The 19,969-nt window shown below is 36.4% G+C and overlaps 2 protein-coding genes across 2 annotated transcripts in view; both read right to left on the bottom strand.

The window, feature by feature from the left end:
• Positions 1–8,565, bottom strand: part of obscna (obscurin, cytoskeletal calmodulin and titin-interacting RhoGEF a) — a 48,470-nt gene extending 39,905 nt beyond the window's left edge. The window contains exons 1-10 of the mRNA XM_058784226.1: positions 8,521–8,565; positions 7,687–7,766; positions 7,160–7,426; positions 6,827–6,988; positions 4,779–4,883; positions 4,436–4,702; positions 3,995–4,264; positions 2,899–3,165; positions 2,526–2,789; positions 24–290 (exon numbers count right to left, since the gene is read on the bottom strand). Coding sequence (XP_058640209.1) covers positions 24–290; positions 2,526–2,789; positions 2,899–3,165; positions 3,995–4,264; positions 4,436–4,702; positions 4,779–4,883; positions 6,827–6,988; positions 7,160–7,426; positions 7,687–7,693 — 1,876 coding nt within the window. The 5' untranslated portion in view covers positions 7,694–7,766; positions 8,521–8,565. The remainder of the gene's footprint in view (positions 1–23; positions 291–2,525; positions 2,790–2,898; positions 3,166–3,994; positions 4,265–4,435; positions 4,703–4,778; positions 4,884–6,826; positions 6,989–7,159; positions 7,427–7,686; positions 7,767–8,520) is intronic.
• A 3,331-nt stretch (positions 8,566–11,896) lies between these two features.
• On the bottom strand, positions 11,897–19,130 carry zgc:153738 (uncharacterized protein LOC558115 homolog). Its single transcript, XM_058784225.1, has 19 exons — positions 18,902–19,130; positions 18,369–18,696; positions 18,177–18,290; positions 17,900–18,085; positions 17,704–17,775; positions 16,873–17,078; positions 16,703–16,787; positions 16,436–16,540; positions 16,202–16,277; positions 15,996–16,102; positions 15,683–15,769; positions 15,487–15,548; positions 14,453–14,535; positions 14,207–14,314; positions 13,889–14,088; positions 13,710–13,796; positions 13,446–13,623; positions 13,011–13,249; positions 11,897–12,893 (listed from the first exon to the last, which is right to left on the bottom strand). The coding sequence occupies exons 1-19, from the start codon at positions 18,910–18,912 to the stop codon at positions 12,774–12,776; spliced, it is 2,454 nt and encodes an 817-aa protein (XP_058640208.1). The 5' UTR covers positions 18,913–19,130; the 3' UTR covers positions 11,897–12,773.
• Positions 19,131–19,969: the final 839 nt, after the last annotated feature.

Below are 19,969 nucleotides of genomic sequence, written 5' to 3'. Positions count from 1 at the left end.
CAAATATATATTTTAAAACCTACCACGAACTATGACTTTTGCTTTGGTTTGGCTGCAGCCAATATCACAGCTGTACTCCCCTCCATCGTCCTTTCTCAGCTTGTGAATTATAAGAGTCAATGACTTTCCCACATGGAGAATCTCATACTTCTCATTGGCAGTCAGAATTTCACCATCTTTCCTCCAGACAGGTGTCACTAATGGCTTGGAAACGTCACACTGCAAAAGTATTTCACCACGTTCCTCACCTGCTATGTCCTCCAGTGACCTGAGAAACACTGCTGGCTTCTCTAAGAGACATATAGAGCAAATGTCATATAGCAACCAAATTCCATCCGATAACTGATAAATGGCTTATATCAGAAATCTATACTACTTTGTTCAAAAAAAAAAAAGAGTCAACACCATAAAAGTAAAGTTTGCATATTAAAGTGAATTTAGGCATCAACAACATTATAATGTACAATAAGAAAGTTTAATTAAATTCCAATAAATTTCTGCTATAGATCACAGAGTTACATGTACAACCCGAATTCCAGAAATTTTGGGATGTTTTTTAAATTTGAATAAAATGTAAACTAAAAGACTTTCAAATCACATGAGCCAATATTTTACTCACAATAGAACAGAGATAACAAATGTTTACACTGATAAATTTCACACTTTTATCCACTAAATGAGCTCATTTCAAATTTGATGCCTGCTACAGGTCTCAAAAAAGTTGGCACAGGGCCACAAAGGGCTGAAGAAGCAAGAAATTTTGAAAAGATTCAGCTGGGAGAACATATAGCAACTAATTAAGTTAATTGACATCAAGTCTTTAACATAAAAGGGATGTCTTAGAGAGGCAGAATCTCAGAAGTAACGATGGGCAGAGGCTCTCCAATCTGTGAAAGAGTGCGTGGTCTTCGGGTCTTCAGGCCCTCAGACGACACTGCATCACTCACGGCATGATTCTGTCATTGCCATTACTAAATGGGTCCAGGAATACTTCCAGAAACCACTGTCGGTAAACACAATCCGCCGTGCCATCTGCAGATGTCAACTAAAGCTCTATCATGTAAAAAGGAAGCCATATGTGAACATGGTCCAGAAGCGCCGTTGTGTCCTGTGGGACAAGGCTCATTAAAAATGGACTGTTTCAAAGTGGAAAAGTGTTCTATGGTCAGACGAGTCCAAATTTGACGTTTTTGTTGGAAATCACGGACGCCGTATCCTTGGGGCTAAAGAGGAGGGAGCCATTCCAGCGTGTTATCAGCGTTCAGTTCAAAAGCCAGCATCTCGGGTGGTATGGGGGTGCATAAGTCCTTACTATGTAATCTAGAGAGCAATTTAACGGTGTGTAATTGTTTTTAACCCGGTTATATGTTGGTTTTGTAATGTATGTTGTAACTATGTTTATCTGTATATGCAAACTCTGCTGCCTATCTTGGCCAAGACACTCTTGGAAAAGAGGTTTTAATCTCAGTGAGTCTTTTCCTGGTTAAATAAAGCTATTATTATTATTATTATTGTTGTAAGTGCATAAGGTATGGGCAGCTTGCATGTTTTGGAAGGCACTATGAATGCTGAAAGGTATATAAAGGCTTTAGAGCAACATATGCTCCCCTCCAGACGACGTCTATTTCAGGGAAGGCCTTGTGTATTTCAGCAGGACAATGCAAAACCACATACTGCAGCTACACTGTAAAAAAAAAAAAAAAGTTGAGCGAACTTAAAAAAACATTTTTTACCAGCTTCAGCAGATTTTTGAGTTTGCTCAACTTGTTTTTGTGGGAGATTCTCAAATTTTTGTTGTATAAACTTAAAACAACAAGTTGAGAAAACTCAAAAATCTGCTGAAGTTTGTTGCCTTAAAATTTTAAGTTGGCTCAACTTTTTTTTTTTTACAGTGTATTACAACAGCATGGCTGCACCTATAGAGAACATTTAGCGCATCATTAAATGAAAAATACGTCAAAGACGACCACAAAGTCTTCAGCAGCTAGAAACCTGTATCAGGTAAGAATGGGACCAAATTCCAACACCAAAATTCCAGAAACTCATAACCTCGATGCCCAGACATCTTCAAACTGTTTTGAAAAGAAAAGGAAGATGCTACAGCATGGTAAACATGCCCCCGTCCCTACTATTCTGAGACCTGTAGCAGGCATCAAATTTGAAATGAGCTTTTTTTGAATTTGTGTTTGTGCATAAAATTGTAAAATTTCTCATTTTAAACATTTGTTATGTTATCTATGTTCTATTGTGAATAAAATATTGGCTCATGTGATTTGAAAGTCTTTTAGTTTTCATTTCATTCAAATTTAAAAAACGTCACAACATTTCCAGAACTCGGGTAGTAAAAGGAAAGAAATATTGCTCTGAAAGAGTAAAAACTTTTTCCGTTATTTATTGATATCCTTTTAAGATGTAAAAAATGTAATTCCAACATCTGTTGTTAATTCTTGTATATGTGTCTCTACTTGAAATGTAGAGTAGTTGGAAATCAGCTTTTCCTAGTCGCATGGTAACTGAAAACTCACCTCTGACCCTGAGAAACGCAGACTCGCTGATATCAAATGTTTTGAATGTTACACGGCTCTCTTGAGGAGCTAGTCGTTTTAGAATCAGACTGTAGACTTTTCCAGAGTTCTGGACTTTGTTGATGTAGTTGGTGTATAGAACTCGGTCATTGAGCAGCCACTGGACACTGGGTGACTCGTGATTCAGTTCACAGCTGAACACTGCAGTTCCATCCTCCTCGACCTCTACTTGCTCTAAGTGTTTTATGATCTTCAACCTTTTCACTGCAGGAAAAGAAAAATTATTTGTAATGTACTGTATGCGTCATATCATGTGCTCTAAAGATGCAATTTCAAGACAATTCCTAGTGCATTGATAGATAAAAGCAGGTACCCTCCACAGTGACTCTTCCTCTTGTCTCTAAGCCACCAGCCAGACAGCGATACTCTCCTGAATCTGCTGCTTTCACACCCACGATGGTCATCTCAACCTGGTTCTTCACCTGCTTCATTGTGTGCTTTTTGGAAGCAAACAGGGGGGTTCTACCCTTGAACCAGCGCACCACTCTGGGGGATGGACAGAACTCACAGCTGAGAGTAACTGACCCGTTCTCCTTCACCTCCACATCAGAAATGGGCTGTTTGACAATCAAAGGGCGCTCTGTTAGGAAATACATAAGCAAGAATACATTTAAGGCACATGATTCACAATCCACATAAAACAAATGCTTTGCCCCATGTTCTGATATTAAAATTCTGGCTAATAATATACACCAATAATACTTTTTAATTATGTTATGGCTGATTAACAATAAATGGTTAATATTAAAAAGAAATACTAGTTTAAATAAACACACACTCACACACACTAAAATGAATCATGTAAAATGCTACAAGTGAATTTATGCATTACAATATTATCATGTACAGTATGAAAAAAGAACATAAATTTTGAGATCTGCTAAGATTTAATTATTAAAGAGGGTTATTATTAACTAAATCTAAAACCAAACTTTTTTGTTAACTGAAATAAAAATAAACTTGAATTTAAATCCTTAAGCTTATTTCAGCGAGTTGCCAAAGCAACATTTCTTACAGTTCATATTGATGCACTAAAATAACTTAAACTGAAATAAAATGAATGAAAACTATATAAAAAAATTAAAATGACACACAACAAAATTGCTAAAACTAAAATTAAAATGAAAACAAATATAAAAATAAAAACTAATTCAAAAATATTAATAAAAAACTGTAATAGTATCTCAATGATACTAAAATAACCCTGATTATTAATGGTTTCAAAGCATAAAGTTTAATTGAGCGTTACATGACTGCAAGGTAATCTAAATGTCAAAATAGTGGAAATGACCATGCACAATTAAATAATTAATATGCTGATAGCAATTAAAGCCTGTAATATTGGCTATAACTAATATGACACCAATTTGTTGTGTATCACTACTCTGAATATATGAGAAGATAATTACCTGTAACTGTGAGTTGAGCTTCTGACTTGCTCTTTCCCGAGGCGAACTGCACAGTGCCACACATACTACTGTCGGTTTGGGTGAAAATAAGTCTGTTCGAGGTTCCTTGCCTCTCAATCCTGATTTCAGGACAGGGACATAGTATCTGCCCATTCAGGGTCCATTTCGGTGCCCTCTCTAACTTAATGCTGGTTTCCACTTTAAAACGAGCCTCTTTAGGCTCCATGACCTCCACAGAACTGAGTCCTTTCAAAATGCTGATGGCCTGCTCTGTAAGAATGGATCCAATATTCACTGCATAAAAGTCTTAGCATTTCAAAAGGATAGACTAACAGACTAAACAAATTTAAAGTAGACTAAGAATAAGTCTGCTAAATCAATGCTTATACTGAGACTGGATAGTAAATTGTACATGAAATATGATTAAATTTAACTTCTCACCCTCTACAAACAGTTGGCAGGAAGTCCTGTCATCGACAGCATCACAAATAAAAGTGTCTTCATCTGAGGATCCCACATCATCTATAATAAGCTGTCGGTACACGCCTTCACTGATAGTTTGGTACTTCCTATTTGGCACAATTTCATGATTTCTTCTGTACCATTTAACCGCAGCATTGGCACGAGAGACCTGGCACTCCAGCAAGGCACGATGTTTGTACATGGCAATCTTCACTCTCAGGGGCTTCACAATATGAACTGGAAGCTCTGCAATGATCATCATTGTTAAATTTTAACAAAATTGAAAAAGGTTTTTCCAAAAGCTCTTTTTTTTTTTTTTTACCTTTGACTCGTAGTGTTGCTATTGAAGAGACCCTCTCAGCAGTGAATCTGATCTCTCCAGCATCTTCTGGTTTGACTGATTTGTAGGTTAGGGAGTGTATTTTACCTGCGTTTATGAGATTTGACTGAATTTGAAAGAGCTGAAGAAAATTAGAGTCTAAAACAAAACGTGATCATTTTCTGTGAAAGACTTTTTTGGTCATCCTCAAAAAGTTTCATATTGTGACTTTTTAAACAATATAACACCAATGACCAATTTAAATGAACTACATAGAAATACATTATGATAATTTAAAGGGGTCATATGATGCAATTTCAAGTTTTCCTTTCTCTTTGGAGCGTTACAAGCTGTTTGTGCATAGATACACAACATCAGAAAGATCGGGCCTTTTCTAACAGAGCATGCTGCTCAAATTCTTGTCCAGACCCTTGTCATTTCTAGGCTGGACTACTGCAATGCTCTTCTGGCTGGACTTCCATCAAGCACAATCAAACCTCTACGAATGATTCAGAATGCAGCGGCATGACTGGTCTTCAACGATCCCAAAAGAGCCCATGTTGCACCAGTTAAAGACATTGATGCTTGCATATAGAACAGCCACAGGCTCAGCACACGCCTACTTCCACTCACTATTACGAATCTACATCCCCCTCCAGAAGTCTGAGATCCGCTAGTGAGCGACGCCTCGTGGTATCATCACTGAGAGGCTCAAAATCACTCTCCAGAACATTCTCGTTCACCATTCCTGGCTGGTGGAATGATCTTCCCACCCTTATCCGAAATGCTGAATCCCTGACAATTTTCAAGCGACAGCTGAAAACCCATCTCTTTCAACACTGCTTGACTTCATCATAAATTAAAAAAAAAATTTATTTCTTCCCTTTCTAGCTTGTACTTGTACTGCTGTGCCAGCAGCCATATCACCCTGTAGCCCAAGACTGGTCGCCCACTGAAGCTAAGCAGGGTTGAGCCTGGTCAGTACCTGGATGGGAGACCTGGGAAAACTAGGTTGCTGCTGTAAGAGGTGTTAGTGAGATCAGCAGGGGTGCTCACCCTGTAGTCTGTGTGGGTCCTAACGCCCCAGTATAGTGACGGGAACACTATTCAGTAAAAAGTACCGTCCTTTGGATGAGACGTAAAACCAAAGTCCTGACTCTCTGTGGTCATTAAAAATCCCAGGATGTCCTTTGAAAAAGAGTAGCTCCTAATCATCACTCTGTCTCCTCTCCACTAATAAGCTGGTGTGTGGTGGGCGTTCTGGTGTAATATGGCTGCCGTTGCATCATCCAGGTGTATGCTGCACATTGGTGGTGGTTGAGGAGATTCCCCCTTTCATGTAAAGCGCTTTGAGTACCCAGAAAAGCGCTATACTAATTATTATTATTATTATTCTCAGAACGATGAGCTTTGTAAAAATCGGCGCGTTTCAGAAAGGCGGGGCATAGAGGAGCAACAATAATGTACAGTATGTGGAAAAGAATGTGTTTTTTGAACCTTAAACCACATAAACACGTTGCATTACACCAAATACACAAAATAATGTTCTTTTTAGCAACGTCATATGACCCCTTTAAAGATAAATTAAAATCATTAAATGAAAATCAACATGCATAGGTTTAAACGGCTTCTTTTTACTCTGAACTCAGAAGTATTTTTCCACAGCTTTTTGTATTTTCTGAATACAAATTTTGTAAGAAATCTAGGAACAAAAGTTTTTTATTATTATCCACCTTTTTTTTTTGCAAGCTTGTTATATACGTAAATGTTTAATTAATAATTTTTTTTTATCAACCAATATATATACTAGATGTAGGAGATACAGGGTCTTTAGGCAACTGACAAACTCAAAAAGTGCAATATAGCATGAAACTTTATTAAACTTTAGGGTAGATTGTAGTATAATGCTTTTCATATGGAGTTTGCAGTCTTCAGTCTTTTTTCACGACTGAAAAAAAGTTAGTTGCCATGTTTGTCACTATATTTTGCGAATGACCCTTGAATGTACATAATGAACCACCAGTCAATGTGTTACTCAACCTCACACATACCCTCACATCTTATTTTAACATTGTCCCCAGCTCTCAACCGGCTGTCGTCCTTGTACCACTTCCCATCCACATCTTCCCAGTTGACCTCACAGATAAATGCCACACTCTCCCTCTCGGTCACACTGACATTCTGAAGAGCCTTCACAATCTTTATATTCCTGGCTGAGAGAAAGTACACATGAAAGTAAAGAACTGCTATCACAGGCAACTCTAATAACTTTTAAACTGACTGTAAATGCTCCAAAACTTCAGGGTTCTGAGACATTCCACCCATTATCCCACAAAGAAATGACTTTATACTGCATTAAATACAGGTTGCATATGGTATAGTACCTGTGACTGACAGCATAGCAGAGCTTTCAATCCCTTCAGCCTTGAAGCTGATGACACCCATGTCAGCAACCGTGACGCGCGTGAGTGTGAGTGTGTGTTTTTTTCCCTGCGTGGCAATTCGACACACAGGCCTGGATTTAAGTGGGACTCCATCCCTGCTCCATTGACCCTGGACGTACGCATGACTGAGGAGCACCTCAAATGTACAGGCTTCTTTCTCACACAGCGTCACATCTTCAAGCCCTTTTACCAATTGAATTCTATTCACTTCAGACAAAAATAGAAGAATTATCTCTGTTTCTTTTTTGTAACAAAAACTGCCCTATACGAAACCCCAAAGTGACATTTCAGGGGAAATTGTCGCATTCTCAAGTTTTCTAGCGTTTACTTGCCCCAAATTCTTCTACTGAATCGTGCACACGCTAATGTCACTTCAGGGATTTCATATATTCTTAACAGCAGCAATAGTGTCAAATACAATATGATATAATAAAATTCAAAATGCTTAATTAATAAATGAGTCTTACATGCCATGTTTAGGAACTTGTCTTCTCAGAAGCCTTTAGGAACGGCCAGCAACTTCAACATTACTGCTCCAAGTTGAATTCTAAAAAGTATAATCGTATTGACATTGTAAAATAAAAATGAAAAATAATTATGCTCATTAGACTATTGTTATTTTTTACATGCACATAATTTCTGTATCAAGTTTATTTGAATATTACCTTTGGCTTAATTGACAAAATGCAGTAGACTATGTCTAATTTAATGTCTAAAACCCTTTCGTGTATCACAGAAACAGATCTTATTGGTGAATACAACCTGTGGCTGCTCTTACAATATGAAATATGGTACTGACAGAAATAATACTCCCTGCAGCTTAGCCTCTATGTAATTAGTTAATAATTTGGAATGCACCGATGTCTCTGCCACTCTAGCTTACTTTATGGTTGGTTCATTAATTTTTGTCCATATGTGCAGAATACAACTGATGTTTGTCAAGGTCAAACAAAGAGACCAAGACAGTAACTCCCTACACACTTCTTTCTCACATTACAACAAACAAACACTTCTTCCAGTTGTCCCATTGGTATTTCAGCAGTGTTCAATTAATAGTTGGTCTCAAGTGTATATAATGCTTTGAAACGTGACACCATCCTTGAGGTTAAAACAGAATAAGGTTTTTTGTTGTTGTTGTTGGTATTAATCAGACTATACTCAAATCAAAACAACCGGGAATGTCTAAATATCTTTTGTGAATCATGCACCAGAACAACAACTTGAGATCAAGCATAAGAAAAAAGTTCATATTGACCAGATTTTTAAGAAAGAACAAATGGATAATCTTCTGTTTTACTCACCATTAGCCGAATCTGACATTTTCCTCACATAAAAGTCCAAAAGAGACACTTCTTATCATCATATTTGAAGCTGGCGACAAAAATACTGAAAGACATCAAGGTTCACCCATAATTTTCTGTAGTTCAAGTAAATTCCAACAATATTATCCCCCAAACTTTGACAAAAGATACCCAGGTCAGTGTGCTATCCCCTGTTTCCATTGGCAGACAAGCAGCTGAAAGTGTTTTTCTTTTTTTTCAGCTTTCCCAAAGGCTAATACCGAACAGCTGACATATCTCTAAAATAACTGTGCGTCATTATACATAAAGATAGAAACATCTTGGCTACATGGAGAAAGTCCTGCCTGCTAGCATTGTTTTCATCCACTGCAGATAAATGACCACCGACCTTTCTCAAAGGATGGTTTGGTTTATAACAGTTAGTCTATTTATCTCATAACTGACTATACATCCCTTAACAAATGAACCCAAAGAAACTGATTCACAGGATTGATTCCCAAAGTTTTAATTGATTAATGTTGTGTATATCATAAGCTAGGCTATTCACAGTAACACATGGTTCATGAATCATATTTCTCTGATAGTTGCCAAAATAACTGTTGGAAAGGTCAAAAAGAGATTAAAAGATCCTAACTGTCGTGAAAGAACTTGTTAAATCATTCTGAATGCCCATACTAGCATCTAATCAAGCTGTTATATAAAATAAGCAGGATTCATTCTGACAACCAAAGCTGCAGTGACATTTCGAGCATTTACCATTGTTTGTTCTGTTGGAACTTTGTTAGAGAACATCTCAAAATAAAAACTTTCATTAAGAAAGAATGTAAAATGAGAAAATTTGGATTTAAAACATTTTTCATTTTACATTTACATTTAGTCATTTTGTCAAGTATAAATAGTTAATACAATTTTTACATCACTGACATAAGCTGCACAGATTTGACATGGTTTTGTCTTGATGCATAACGCTTACAGTTCAAAGTGAAATGTGCCATTTCAATGTTAGCAGCAACATACACAATTAATTTGATGGTCTAGCTGAGCTAGACATAATAATTGGCTCAACCAATGGCATGAGTTTGGGGGCGGAACTACCTGTTTTTGCTAACACTTGCTGGCTGTCAAAGCATGTTCAAAAACCAACATTATTTCTGTTTCGACTAAATACTGTAAATGCACCAGAGGCGGACAAAGTACACAACTTCCTTACTTGAGTGAAAGTACAGATTCCACTGGTCAAATACTACTCCACTACAAGTGAAAGTTGTAAAGACAGATTTTTACTTAAGTAAAAGTACGGAAGTACATGTTTTTAAAAGTACTTAAGTATCAAAAGTAAAAAGTAAATGCATTGTCGCATTGTTGTATACTTACAGTACCTTATGCCACTAATGCAACCTACTGAATACACTGATTAGCTTGTGTTATCTTTGGAATTAAGAGGTTTTATGTTACAAAACCTATTGAAATGGAACAACTGAATGAAGATAATCATCTTTATTTTTTATTTAACACTCCTACAACTACATTGAACTCATTTTAATACTTGTTTAAAAGTTACAAAGTTATTTTTCAAAGAGATATTGAAGTCTATGATATGGTTCATTTCAGGCAGGCAAAGCAAACACTGAAAAGAAAACAAATCTTTAGTCTTTTCAGAAAACTGGATCATACTCTCAGTATGGCCATGGGTGTGCAGCTTGCACCAAAGAAGCGTCTTTTTGAATCTTGCCATCAACTGATCAGTGTTCATAAAATGCTCAGAAATCAGTGAACTTCACAACATGTGGCTGGTTGGGCATTGTTTGAATTTTATCCATTCCAATTCTGATTCTGCTTATTGATTTCAATTCTTATTGATTCCCAGTTTAGATTCTAAAGTTTTCATTTAGCCTACTTTTTGATCATTTGTTTGCAAAAAATATATTTATTTATGTGCAGTGTTTTGACAATAAAATAATGTTCAGATTTATATATATATATATATAAACTTAGGTCTACTGGTAAACTGCTGCTAAAAACTGGTCAGGCAAGTATATGAATTAAACATAAATTTAACTATAGTTACAATGAAACTAAATTTAAATCTGTGGTTACTGAAGTTTTACTACAAATAACATAATTATGGTTACTATAGTGAGATAATGGTAAATTTGTGGATACTGTGATTTTACTGCAAATACCATAGTTATGGTTACTATAGTAAAAACATGGTTAATTTTACAAAGGACTTTAATGAGTTAACACATGCCTTTTTAGAGCGCTTTTAGCTGTGCAGTAGCGCAGACGTTTACATTAGTTTAGTGGGGAAGATCTCGAGGTTGCCAGATTTGCGTAAAAAAATCTGCCAAATGTCAATTCAAAGCTAGGCGGAAAACTGCAGGCTTAGAAATACTGTAACACGTGGCAACACAGGAAGGTCCTGGCAGATCGCAGGCCGGATTTTCGCAGAAAAAGGGTTCAGTGAATCTGAAAATGCACACACTGTAAAAACTGCTACATATAACGACTTTCTACTTGGGGACTTTTATAGAAATGTAGTTGAGTAAAAAGTACGATATTTTTCTTTCAAATGTAGTGAAGTTAAAGTCGCAAGTTTCCAGAGAAAATAATACTCAAGTAAAGTACAGATACTCAAAAAGTGTACTTAAGTACAATACTCAAGTAAATTTACTTCGTTACTGTCCACCTCTGAAATGCACTATACTGTTTTCACTGAATAAACCTGCAGAACTATTGAATTTAGCAGTTGTAAAGTCTGTCTGATGAGTTGCAGACATCCACCAAGCATGTGCAGAAGATATCTCAACTCAAAGTAACATGGAAGCAATATTACCGATGGACCGAAGACACCATATAAATAGCAATTTGTTAAGGAACCAGGGCCATGTGAGAATGTGTTAGGTGAAATTAGAACTTGACGAAACAGCTGAACACTTCACCTAAGCTCACAGGTCCTTGTTTGGATGCCATCTCTGCGAGTTTCACATGTCCTTTGGTACTGTCTCTCTCTACCCTGCTGACAACAGATTTACCAAGTGCCATAAATCAATTCGAAGTCACCTTCTTGCCCACAATATTATAATGCATTGCACTCCACTATAATTGTTATGATTCTTATAATTATAATTCTTAGCAGTTCAACTTGAACGTCATTTGAATCAATATAAAACTCAAACTATTTCAGAATCATGCTTAAGACATATATGAATAAACGTAAATAAATTTGGCTAAATTCACTCTAGTACCCATGACAAGGTTGGAATGTAAGTGTAATTATAGTGAGAGCAAAAAACGCATGTTCTTCTGGACATCAATGATCTTGATGCTGTGCAGCTTATTCCTGTATCGTAAGTGAAATAAGGCACCAAAACCATAATTTCAACTCTTTAATCAGAGTGCATTGCACAAAAGTTTTTCTTCTATGAAATATGCAGATCTACATGTTTACCAGGACTGAGTAACACTGCTTTGACAGAGTGGCTGTCCATTTGTTGATCTGCGATAATCCCTTAAACCCTAGTCTGGGGGGCTGTCTCAGTTTCAGCCCAGACCAATCACAACTCCACATATCTAACTGGGGCTACAAAATCCCCTTCTCCCATTAGTTGTCCTTGATCTGAAGCACATACTGTCTTTTCACCTCTATGTATGGACCCCAACAACCCACAGCAGACCCAGGAAGAATCCTTATGCAGGGAAACTTATTAGCTTGACATAAATAAAAACACACATTTTTAGCTCAGGTTCAGTTTAGTTTTAACAAGGGTTTTTTATATAAAGAAATTAATCTATTTAATTAGCAAGGATGAATTAAATTGATCAAAATAGACATTAAAGAATTGCTACAAAAAAACTATTTTAAATAAATGCTGTTCTTTTGAACTTTCTATTTAAGAATCCTTACAAAATATAACATTTTCCTCAAAAATATTAAGTGGCACAACTATGTTCAGTTCTAATAATGATAGGAAAGTGTTAGATACGATAAACCCTGTGATCATGTTTTTCACGCTGGGGTTTACACTCTTAAATGGACTAGGAGATACGCCTTTCCTCTTTAATGGAGATGATATGTGTGTATTTATAGACCCACAAGCTCTTTTCCACCCCTCAATTTGGATTTTAATCTACAACTGAACAAAAAACATGCATACTGTCATAAGATAATGACGTCATAAGCAAATTGATACATTTATTGGTAAAGGCAGGGAAATGTGGTACTATGTTTGCTCATGTTAACACTTATATTGTTACTTTTTTCCTTTCTTCTTGCCACCTTTGCTCCCTGCTTTTGAGGACTCTTCATCACCCTCTTTCCCCAAGGCAGCTTTAATTCTTTTCTTTCCAAGGGGAGTCTTGGCATACCAGTTCTATGGAGAAAAAAAAAAAAATTTTACATTCAAAAGATATAGAGAAGACTAGAATCATACTTCAATGTGCAATGCAATGAAAAGCCATGGTATCAGATATTTGGGGGTTTTACTTACTTTCAATGCCTCTTCTTCCTCCTGAAACACAGGGTCGATTCTTGCAAGTGGAGAGACAAACTCTGAGGCAGTTAGTGGACGTTTAGGAAATTGCTGAATGCGCCGTTCGGTCAAGATGCTATGCACCACCTGCACCATGTGACCTTGTGTGTAGCCATCAGAGATCTTTGCCAGAGAGCTGAGGTCCAGGTCACTGGTTACTTCTCCTCCATTCTTTTTTATCAGCTCTTTCCACATTACTGTGACAATATGCATGATTGGAAACACTGTGATTTTGCTTATTTTTCTTAAAAAATTATATACACTATTTTAGGCTCAGTAAGTTTTTTTTTTATTTTATTTAAAAGATCATTTAAATTGTAATTATGATTCAAAATATTACTGTTTTTTTACTGTATTTTTGATCAAATAAATGCAGCCTTGGTAAGCACTTACCATATCTTGATGCATAGTCTGGCCGAGGTATGAGGATGATCTTATTGTAGAATTTGCACAAGGATTTCAGGTCTGCGCTGTGTGGATCACTTGTCGTTCCTACTATTAAAACACAATCTTCTCCTTTGATGGACTTAAGGATCTTGGGTAAGTCTTTCTTCAGACGTTTCGGATCTAACTGTGTACCAGAATGAAAACTAAGGAAACAGCTCATTACATGTCATTTCACCACTAGACAGATCACAAGCGGGTTAGACTTTTTACCTCCTTCTCCTCTTTTGGTACTTTTTTGTAAAACATCTTTTCAGCTTCTCCAATCCATATTACAGAAGGCTGCATCAGTCTGGCAACCTGAACAGAATACAGAGTACAGAATACATCAAAATATCAACAATTAGCAGGCCAGTATCACAGATTAGGGCCAATTTCACATTAAACTTTACCTTAAACACCACATGCAGCATCATCTGCAATCCACTCTTGCCAGGGTATTTTCCAGCCACGTTTAAAGGTGAAAGGTCAAACAGATTGGCTCCAGTCTCCTGGCAGATGGCATGGACCAACATTTTCTTACCCACCCCTGACGGACCTACTAGCAGCATGGTCTTCACCAGGGGAGCCTTCTCATGCACTGCTTGGGAACCTATAAGACAAAGAAAATGTTTTATTTGATCCATTTAGCTGGCCAGCTTGACAACATATGAAGAAGTTGGCATTTCTAAGGCAAAAATAAGAAAATCCTGAGCTAATAATTTAGTCACCTAATGGTAAGACAGCATAGAGTGCAACAACTTGCCGAACATCAGATAAGGACGGCATAGGCTCAATGTCAGACTGTCGTAGAGTTGTGCCGAGATAGCTATAGTCCCCTTTAAAAACAGAGCAAAAATTTATGACCCCATTTTAACTTATGAAAGGGCCAAACAAGCTTTAGAAGTGTTTGCTTTTTTTTTTTTTTTTTCAAAATATGTACATTTCTAAGAGAATTATAAATAGACTGTAAATACCTAGATAATCTTTTAGTTTAACATTATCTGCCTTTTTCAGCAATTCCTGTTCAACCAGCTCTTCAAACAGTGACTCAATGGCCCTAAAAATGAGAGCGAGAGAGAGAGAGAGAGAGAGAGAGAGTTCAATTAACTCGAGTTCAATTCATGTGATCAAAAATGGAACCAGGGAAACAGTAATATTGTGAAATATTTTTTTTATATATATCAAAATGTAATTAGGTACATTTTTCAGCAGCTACTTCAGCCTTCAGAGTCACATGATTCTTCAGAAAACATCTAATATGCTAATTTGGTGCATTTCTTATTATTTCTTAATATTATCAATACTGACAATAGTTAGCTACTTAATATTTTTGTGGAAACTAATAATTTTTTTCAGGATTCTTCTGATGAAAAGAACAGCATTTAATTAAAAATCTCTGTAAATGTCTTTACACTCACTTTTGATCTATTAAATGCATATTTGCTGAATAAAAGTATTTTAAAAAATCTTACTAACTCCAAACTTGAACAGTAGTGTATTATTTAACTTTTATGGCAAAAGTTCGCCCAAAAATGATAATGTCATTAAGTACGGTACTTAAGTATTCATATTCATATTCAACATGTATAACTTTCTCCAGTGGAACACAAAATCTGAATTTCTGTGGGGTATTCTGGCATTTCCATATAATAAAAGTGAATGGATATCATAAAAGTGGTTCATATACTGTAACTTGTGTAGTATATTTCAAGTCTTCTAAATATAGTGCAAAAGTCATACAGTTAGGTCCACTTTAATTGAGCTTTTGTGTGTGCTTTGAAGCTTGAAATCCTTAGTCATCAATTAAAAGTCATTAAAAGTCACTATTCATTGCAAAAACATCCTATACAATAATTAGAAATTTCTCCTTTTGATTTCCATGGAAAAAAGAAAGTCATACAGGTGTAAAACATAATGACAGTGAGTAATTAAAGATATGAACTATCCCTTTACCCTTCCAAATTTTCAAAGACACATTAAAAAAAAAAACAATAACTAAAAAAAAAACCTATCCGCTGTAAGGTCTTTGTCCTTCTTCTTCTTTTTTCCACTTTTTGATGCCTTCTTTTTCTGTGTAGTAAGAAACAAAATGTGCATGAAGACAAAGTTTTCAATTTCTTCATTTACAATGTGTAACAAAAGACATACTGTAGTGTCATGATGTTATCCAATGAACCCATGTAAACAGAAGTGATTTACTGTACTTTTGCAGCACCCTTGACCTTTCCGCTTTTTTCTTTATCCACAGCCAGCTTCCAATTAGCCAGTTCCTGTCTCATCAGTTCATCCACCTGAACAAGCAACAAAAACTGATGTCTCTGAAAGCTAGGATTAACGTTAATAAAATGGCAATAATTGTGAGGGACACGTGGCCTTAAATATTTGATCTTAGGGAGACTTTAAAAAGAAAAACGGCAGTAAATGGAAAACAGCACGTACAGTACATACAGATCAGTTTAACAGCAGTAGCTGTAGTTTCACAACAAGCTAAAAGACATTCAATGAACCATCAGTCACCTGTTTTCTTATTTCCACCTCAATATCTTTTCTTTTTTCCTCCTTGATCAGCTCCAGCTCGTGTCTTTGACTAAAATTCTTGGACTCGTGTCTGTTTTTCCAAACCTCTGCCGATCAGATGAGATAATCACACTCACACCCTCTCTCTTGAGAATGATATGTTGTTATTGTAACACACGAATGTTTAAATATTAAATTTTCCTTGCCAGAAAATGTCTTGTGTCCCCTCTCAAGATCTTCCAGATAGGCAGATGGTAGCATCTTCAGTCCAGGCTCTTCCTCCTGTGATAAAACAATTATGTTACATATCAATGAGATATAGAGAAATACTTGGTAATCATATTCACTAATGTCCTTTGCGGTGTTTTCCTACAGTATTTACTATTTTGTCATTGTGGTTTTACAAAATGTTCCTTCTATATCCTTTCCTCAATACTTACCTTGTCATCGACTTTCTCTTTCTTTCCTTTTTCTTTTGTCTCCTCCTTGCCCTTTGGCTTTTTGTTGGCATCTTCCTCCTCTTTTGCTGCCAGTTCTTCTGCCAGCTTCAAAGGAAGACATGATTGTGCCAATGAAAACATGACAGGTTTTTTTTATTCATAATCATACTGAATAGGATGGGTAAAGAACATCCCAAACAAATGAAATTCTAAGTCTTTTCTATATATACATATATAGGTTTTGGTCAAAGATGAACATATATTTACCTCCTCAGGTGTTTTCTCTGTGAATATAAGTGCTGTGCCTCCATCCTCCTCCTCTGGGTAGTCAGGAAATGAGCCTGTAGCATCACTATTCACAAGTACGTAACATATGCTCAGTAAAACACCAAGGTAATGTTAATTGTGTGCAACCATCGGCAAAAGATCCCACTCACCGGCACTCTATGAACCACTGTCGGATCTGATCTTTCATGGTCTCCTTCATTTCTGGGCCCTCCACTTCCTTGAGCTGATAAATAACAGATCCGATGGATTTCTGATAATCATCTTCATGTTCATCTTGCCTGGTCCGCCTGTTGGCCTCATTGTTTAGGGCATGCAGCTCGGTTTGAGATGGATAGGACAGTTTTGGATCCATGGCCTGAAGATGGCACAGCCAGAGAGTGAAATAAAAGGAAACAGTATTAGAGTTCCATCTACTGGTGGCAACACGGTGGTTGTACACTCAAAATGTAGTCAAGCTGTAGAAGCACAATGAACTCCAAAAATATTAATGACTTGCTTTAAATATTAATGATTGACTAAGGACAAAGGATGTACCTTTGTTAATGTACTTAGCATGTATTATAAAGTACCCAAAGAGTACTTCTTTATTCAGCAAAGATTGATTAAAAGTAACAGTAAAAAAACTTTTACATTGCAACAACAAAAAATCTATATCAAATAAATGCTTTATTTTTTTCATTCAACACTGATAATAAAAAAGAAATATTTCTTAAGCAACAAATCAGAAGACTGGAGTGACGGCTGATGAAAATTAATCTTTGCCATCACAGGAATAAACTAAATTTTGAAATATATTAAAATAGAAAAGTTTTTTAAATGTAATATTTCACATAACGTTTCACAATATTTCATTGCTGTTTTACTGTATTTTTGATCAAATAAATGCAGTCTTGGTCAACATAAGAGACTTCTTTCAAACACATCAAAATAATTTATCAACCCTAAACTTTTGAATGGTAGAGATACATAATTCATCTTACCATTCCAAGAAATATCATTTCCTCTTCACGCAGACTTTTTGTAATTTTTCTTTGCATGAAACCTCTCCACACCTAAATAGAGATTATAATTAGTTTAAGAAATGTAATGTGTTTCTAAACCTCTTTTAGTGTAAACTAATACTTGTATATTAATTATAACTATTTTGTGTGAAATAGTAATAATAGCATATTTTACCTTCTGGATACAAACTGCGGCCTGGTCAGTGCTAACTGCCTCTTGTTCCTCAGCTCTCCTCTGTCTCTCAGAGTCTCTATGGATCTCTCTCATGAACTTTGCCCTCAGTCGGCCTTGCCGTGCTCTTTCAGCCACTTGGATGATTTTAATGGCCCTCTCCAGAGTCAACATGCGCATTACAGGAGGCTTTGAGAGGCAAGAGAAGATGCGTAAGCACATAAATCAATCCAATTATTGTTGTTTATGATGAAACATGAGCAATTGAACTCATTCCTACCTTTTCTGTCACATCCATTTGGTTTAATATAGCAGCAAACATTCTTTCTCTGTCCTGCAGCACGTTGTTCCGCTCCCGAATGAAATACCTGGGAACTGGAATCTCAAGGTCCTCCTTTGAAAACATGATTGAAATTATGATTTACGGTTTAAATATGTTTACTAAGTCCATTGCCATATTGAAGACACTCACAGGGGTTAATTTTAGATCTTGGATTATGTCATCCATGTAGTGGTACTCAGAAAATTCCTTTTCCACCATTTCGTTCTTGAGCTCCAGAACACGGCCTATCACACTGTCCAGCACCTGCCTAATCGCACGCCTCTTTTGGGGGTGAACGCTTTGGTCATAGGCCTCTTCCAGCTGCCTGAAGATCTGCACGTAGCGGACATAGAGGGTGGCGAGCCTTTGGAAGAACACCACTCTGTCTCTCTCAGGACGGAGAGGCTCTTCTGGGAGTTCTTCGTCCAGCAAACAGCTGAGCTCCTCATGAGCTTCAGACCAGAGTGTATTGTATGTGCTGCCAGAGACAAACTGTTTTACTCATTGGATTGATGCGTACAAGCTAAGCCATTTATACGAGAATAAAATGAAATAATATCTTAAATTAAACAGAAAGAGACTGTATGTTGTAACATTTAGAAGAATTACAAACACAGACATTTTACAATTTTTGAGGCAATAATTTCTTGCAAGCACATTTACTGTCACTGTAAACTACAAACCTGTGCGACATCGTTTGATAAAATCTCTACACGGTTCCTTTATATCGCAGGAGTTACAGCACTTCCTCTGCACGTCTATCACAGTCTGCAGCGGTAGCTAAAACATCCACTTTTGGGGGTTAAAGATAAAGTTATTAACAGTTAGAACGACACTCCCGACATCAAATAAAGTGACTCTTGAATTCAACTCATTTCTACAGCAGTAGGCAGTTGGATACATGGCTGACTAACTTGCCTGAAAGTTGTTGTCAACTTGTTTCTACGGTAACGGTTACGTAGAAAGGTAGAAGATCAAATGTCGAACTATACGAGGAGGCTGCAGATCTACGGCCCAGACAGTTTTACGCCCCTGTTGTTCCTGATGCGTCCAGTAGGGGGAGGCTGCACAGTATATGAACCATCAGAACAGAATCAAACCAAACCAAATCTAGAAGCAACACGAAAAAGAGGTATGGTATGATATGGTATGTTATGTTATGTTAAATACTCGTTAAAGTTATTGTTGTTCAGCAACCGTGCAACAAGTATAATTTATAAGCGATTAGCTAAAGGTCGCAATCAGTTCATTTCAATATGTCAAGACATCTTCATTATTTATAAAAATTAAAAAGACAAAATTGACGGTCAGGTTGATGGTTTGTCTGGTGTGTAAATTTAGCTGCCTCATATTCTATGTAGGCCTCACTTTCTTATTTAATTGTCTTTAATTTTTTGTTTTCTGTCTCTAGCTTGCGTGAGATGGCCTTTTCTGGTAAGATATTCTTCTAACCCTGTTACTCTTTACACACTCCACATGGATTTTGCAGCAAAGTACATGTTTGATATGTATGAACATACAAAAGACAGATTTATAATAGGTCTGTATGTATGTAAATCTTTAAGTAAGGAGTTAACTGCACACAACAATTAAAAGACTATTTCTTAAGTTTATATTAAGAAAACAAATTATTCACTATCAATAATTGCGCACCAACAATCACAACGTGATAAATCCTACATTAAAAACTTTGGTCCCATATGGTTTGAATGTAAAATTTTATTTGAGTTGTTTCTTATAAATGAGATGAT

The sequence above is a fragment of the Onychostoma macrolepis genome, chromosome 08 (assembly GCF_012432095.1).
Source record: "Onychostoma macrolepis isolate SWU-2019 chromosome 08, ASM1243209v1, whole genome shotgun sequence".
In the NCBI taxonomy this organism is placed as follows: Eukaryota; Metazoa; Chordata; class Actinopteri; order Cypriniformes; family Cyprinidae; genus Onychostoma; species Onychostoma macrolepis.
The sequence above is the reverse complement of the archived record's forward strand: the minus strand, read 5'-3'. Positions and strand labels throughout refer to the sequence as shown.

Excerpts from the sequence above, each read along its gene's own strand:
- zgc:153738 (XM_058784225.1), bottom strand. Across the intron at positions 18,291-18,368 it reads AAGATCTAAAATTAACCCCT|GAGGACCTTGAGATTCCAGT; the intron begins GTGAGTGTCTTC and ends ATGTTTTCAAAG. Across the intron at positions 15,770-15,995 it reads AGGTGGAAATAAGAAAACAG|GTGGATGAACTGATGAGACA; the intron begins GTGACTGATGGT and ends TTGCTTGTTCAG.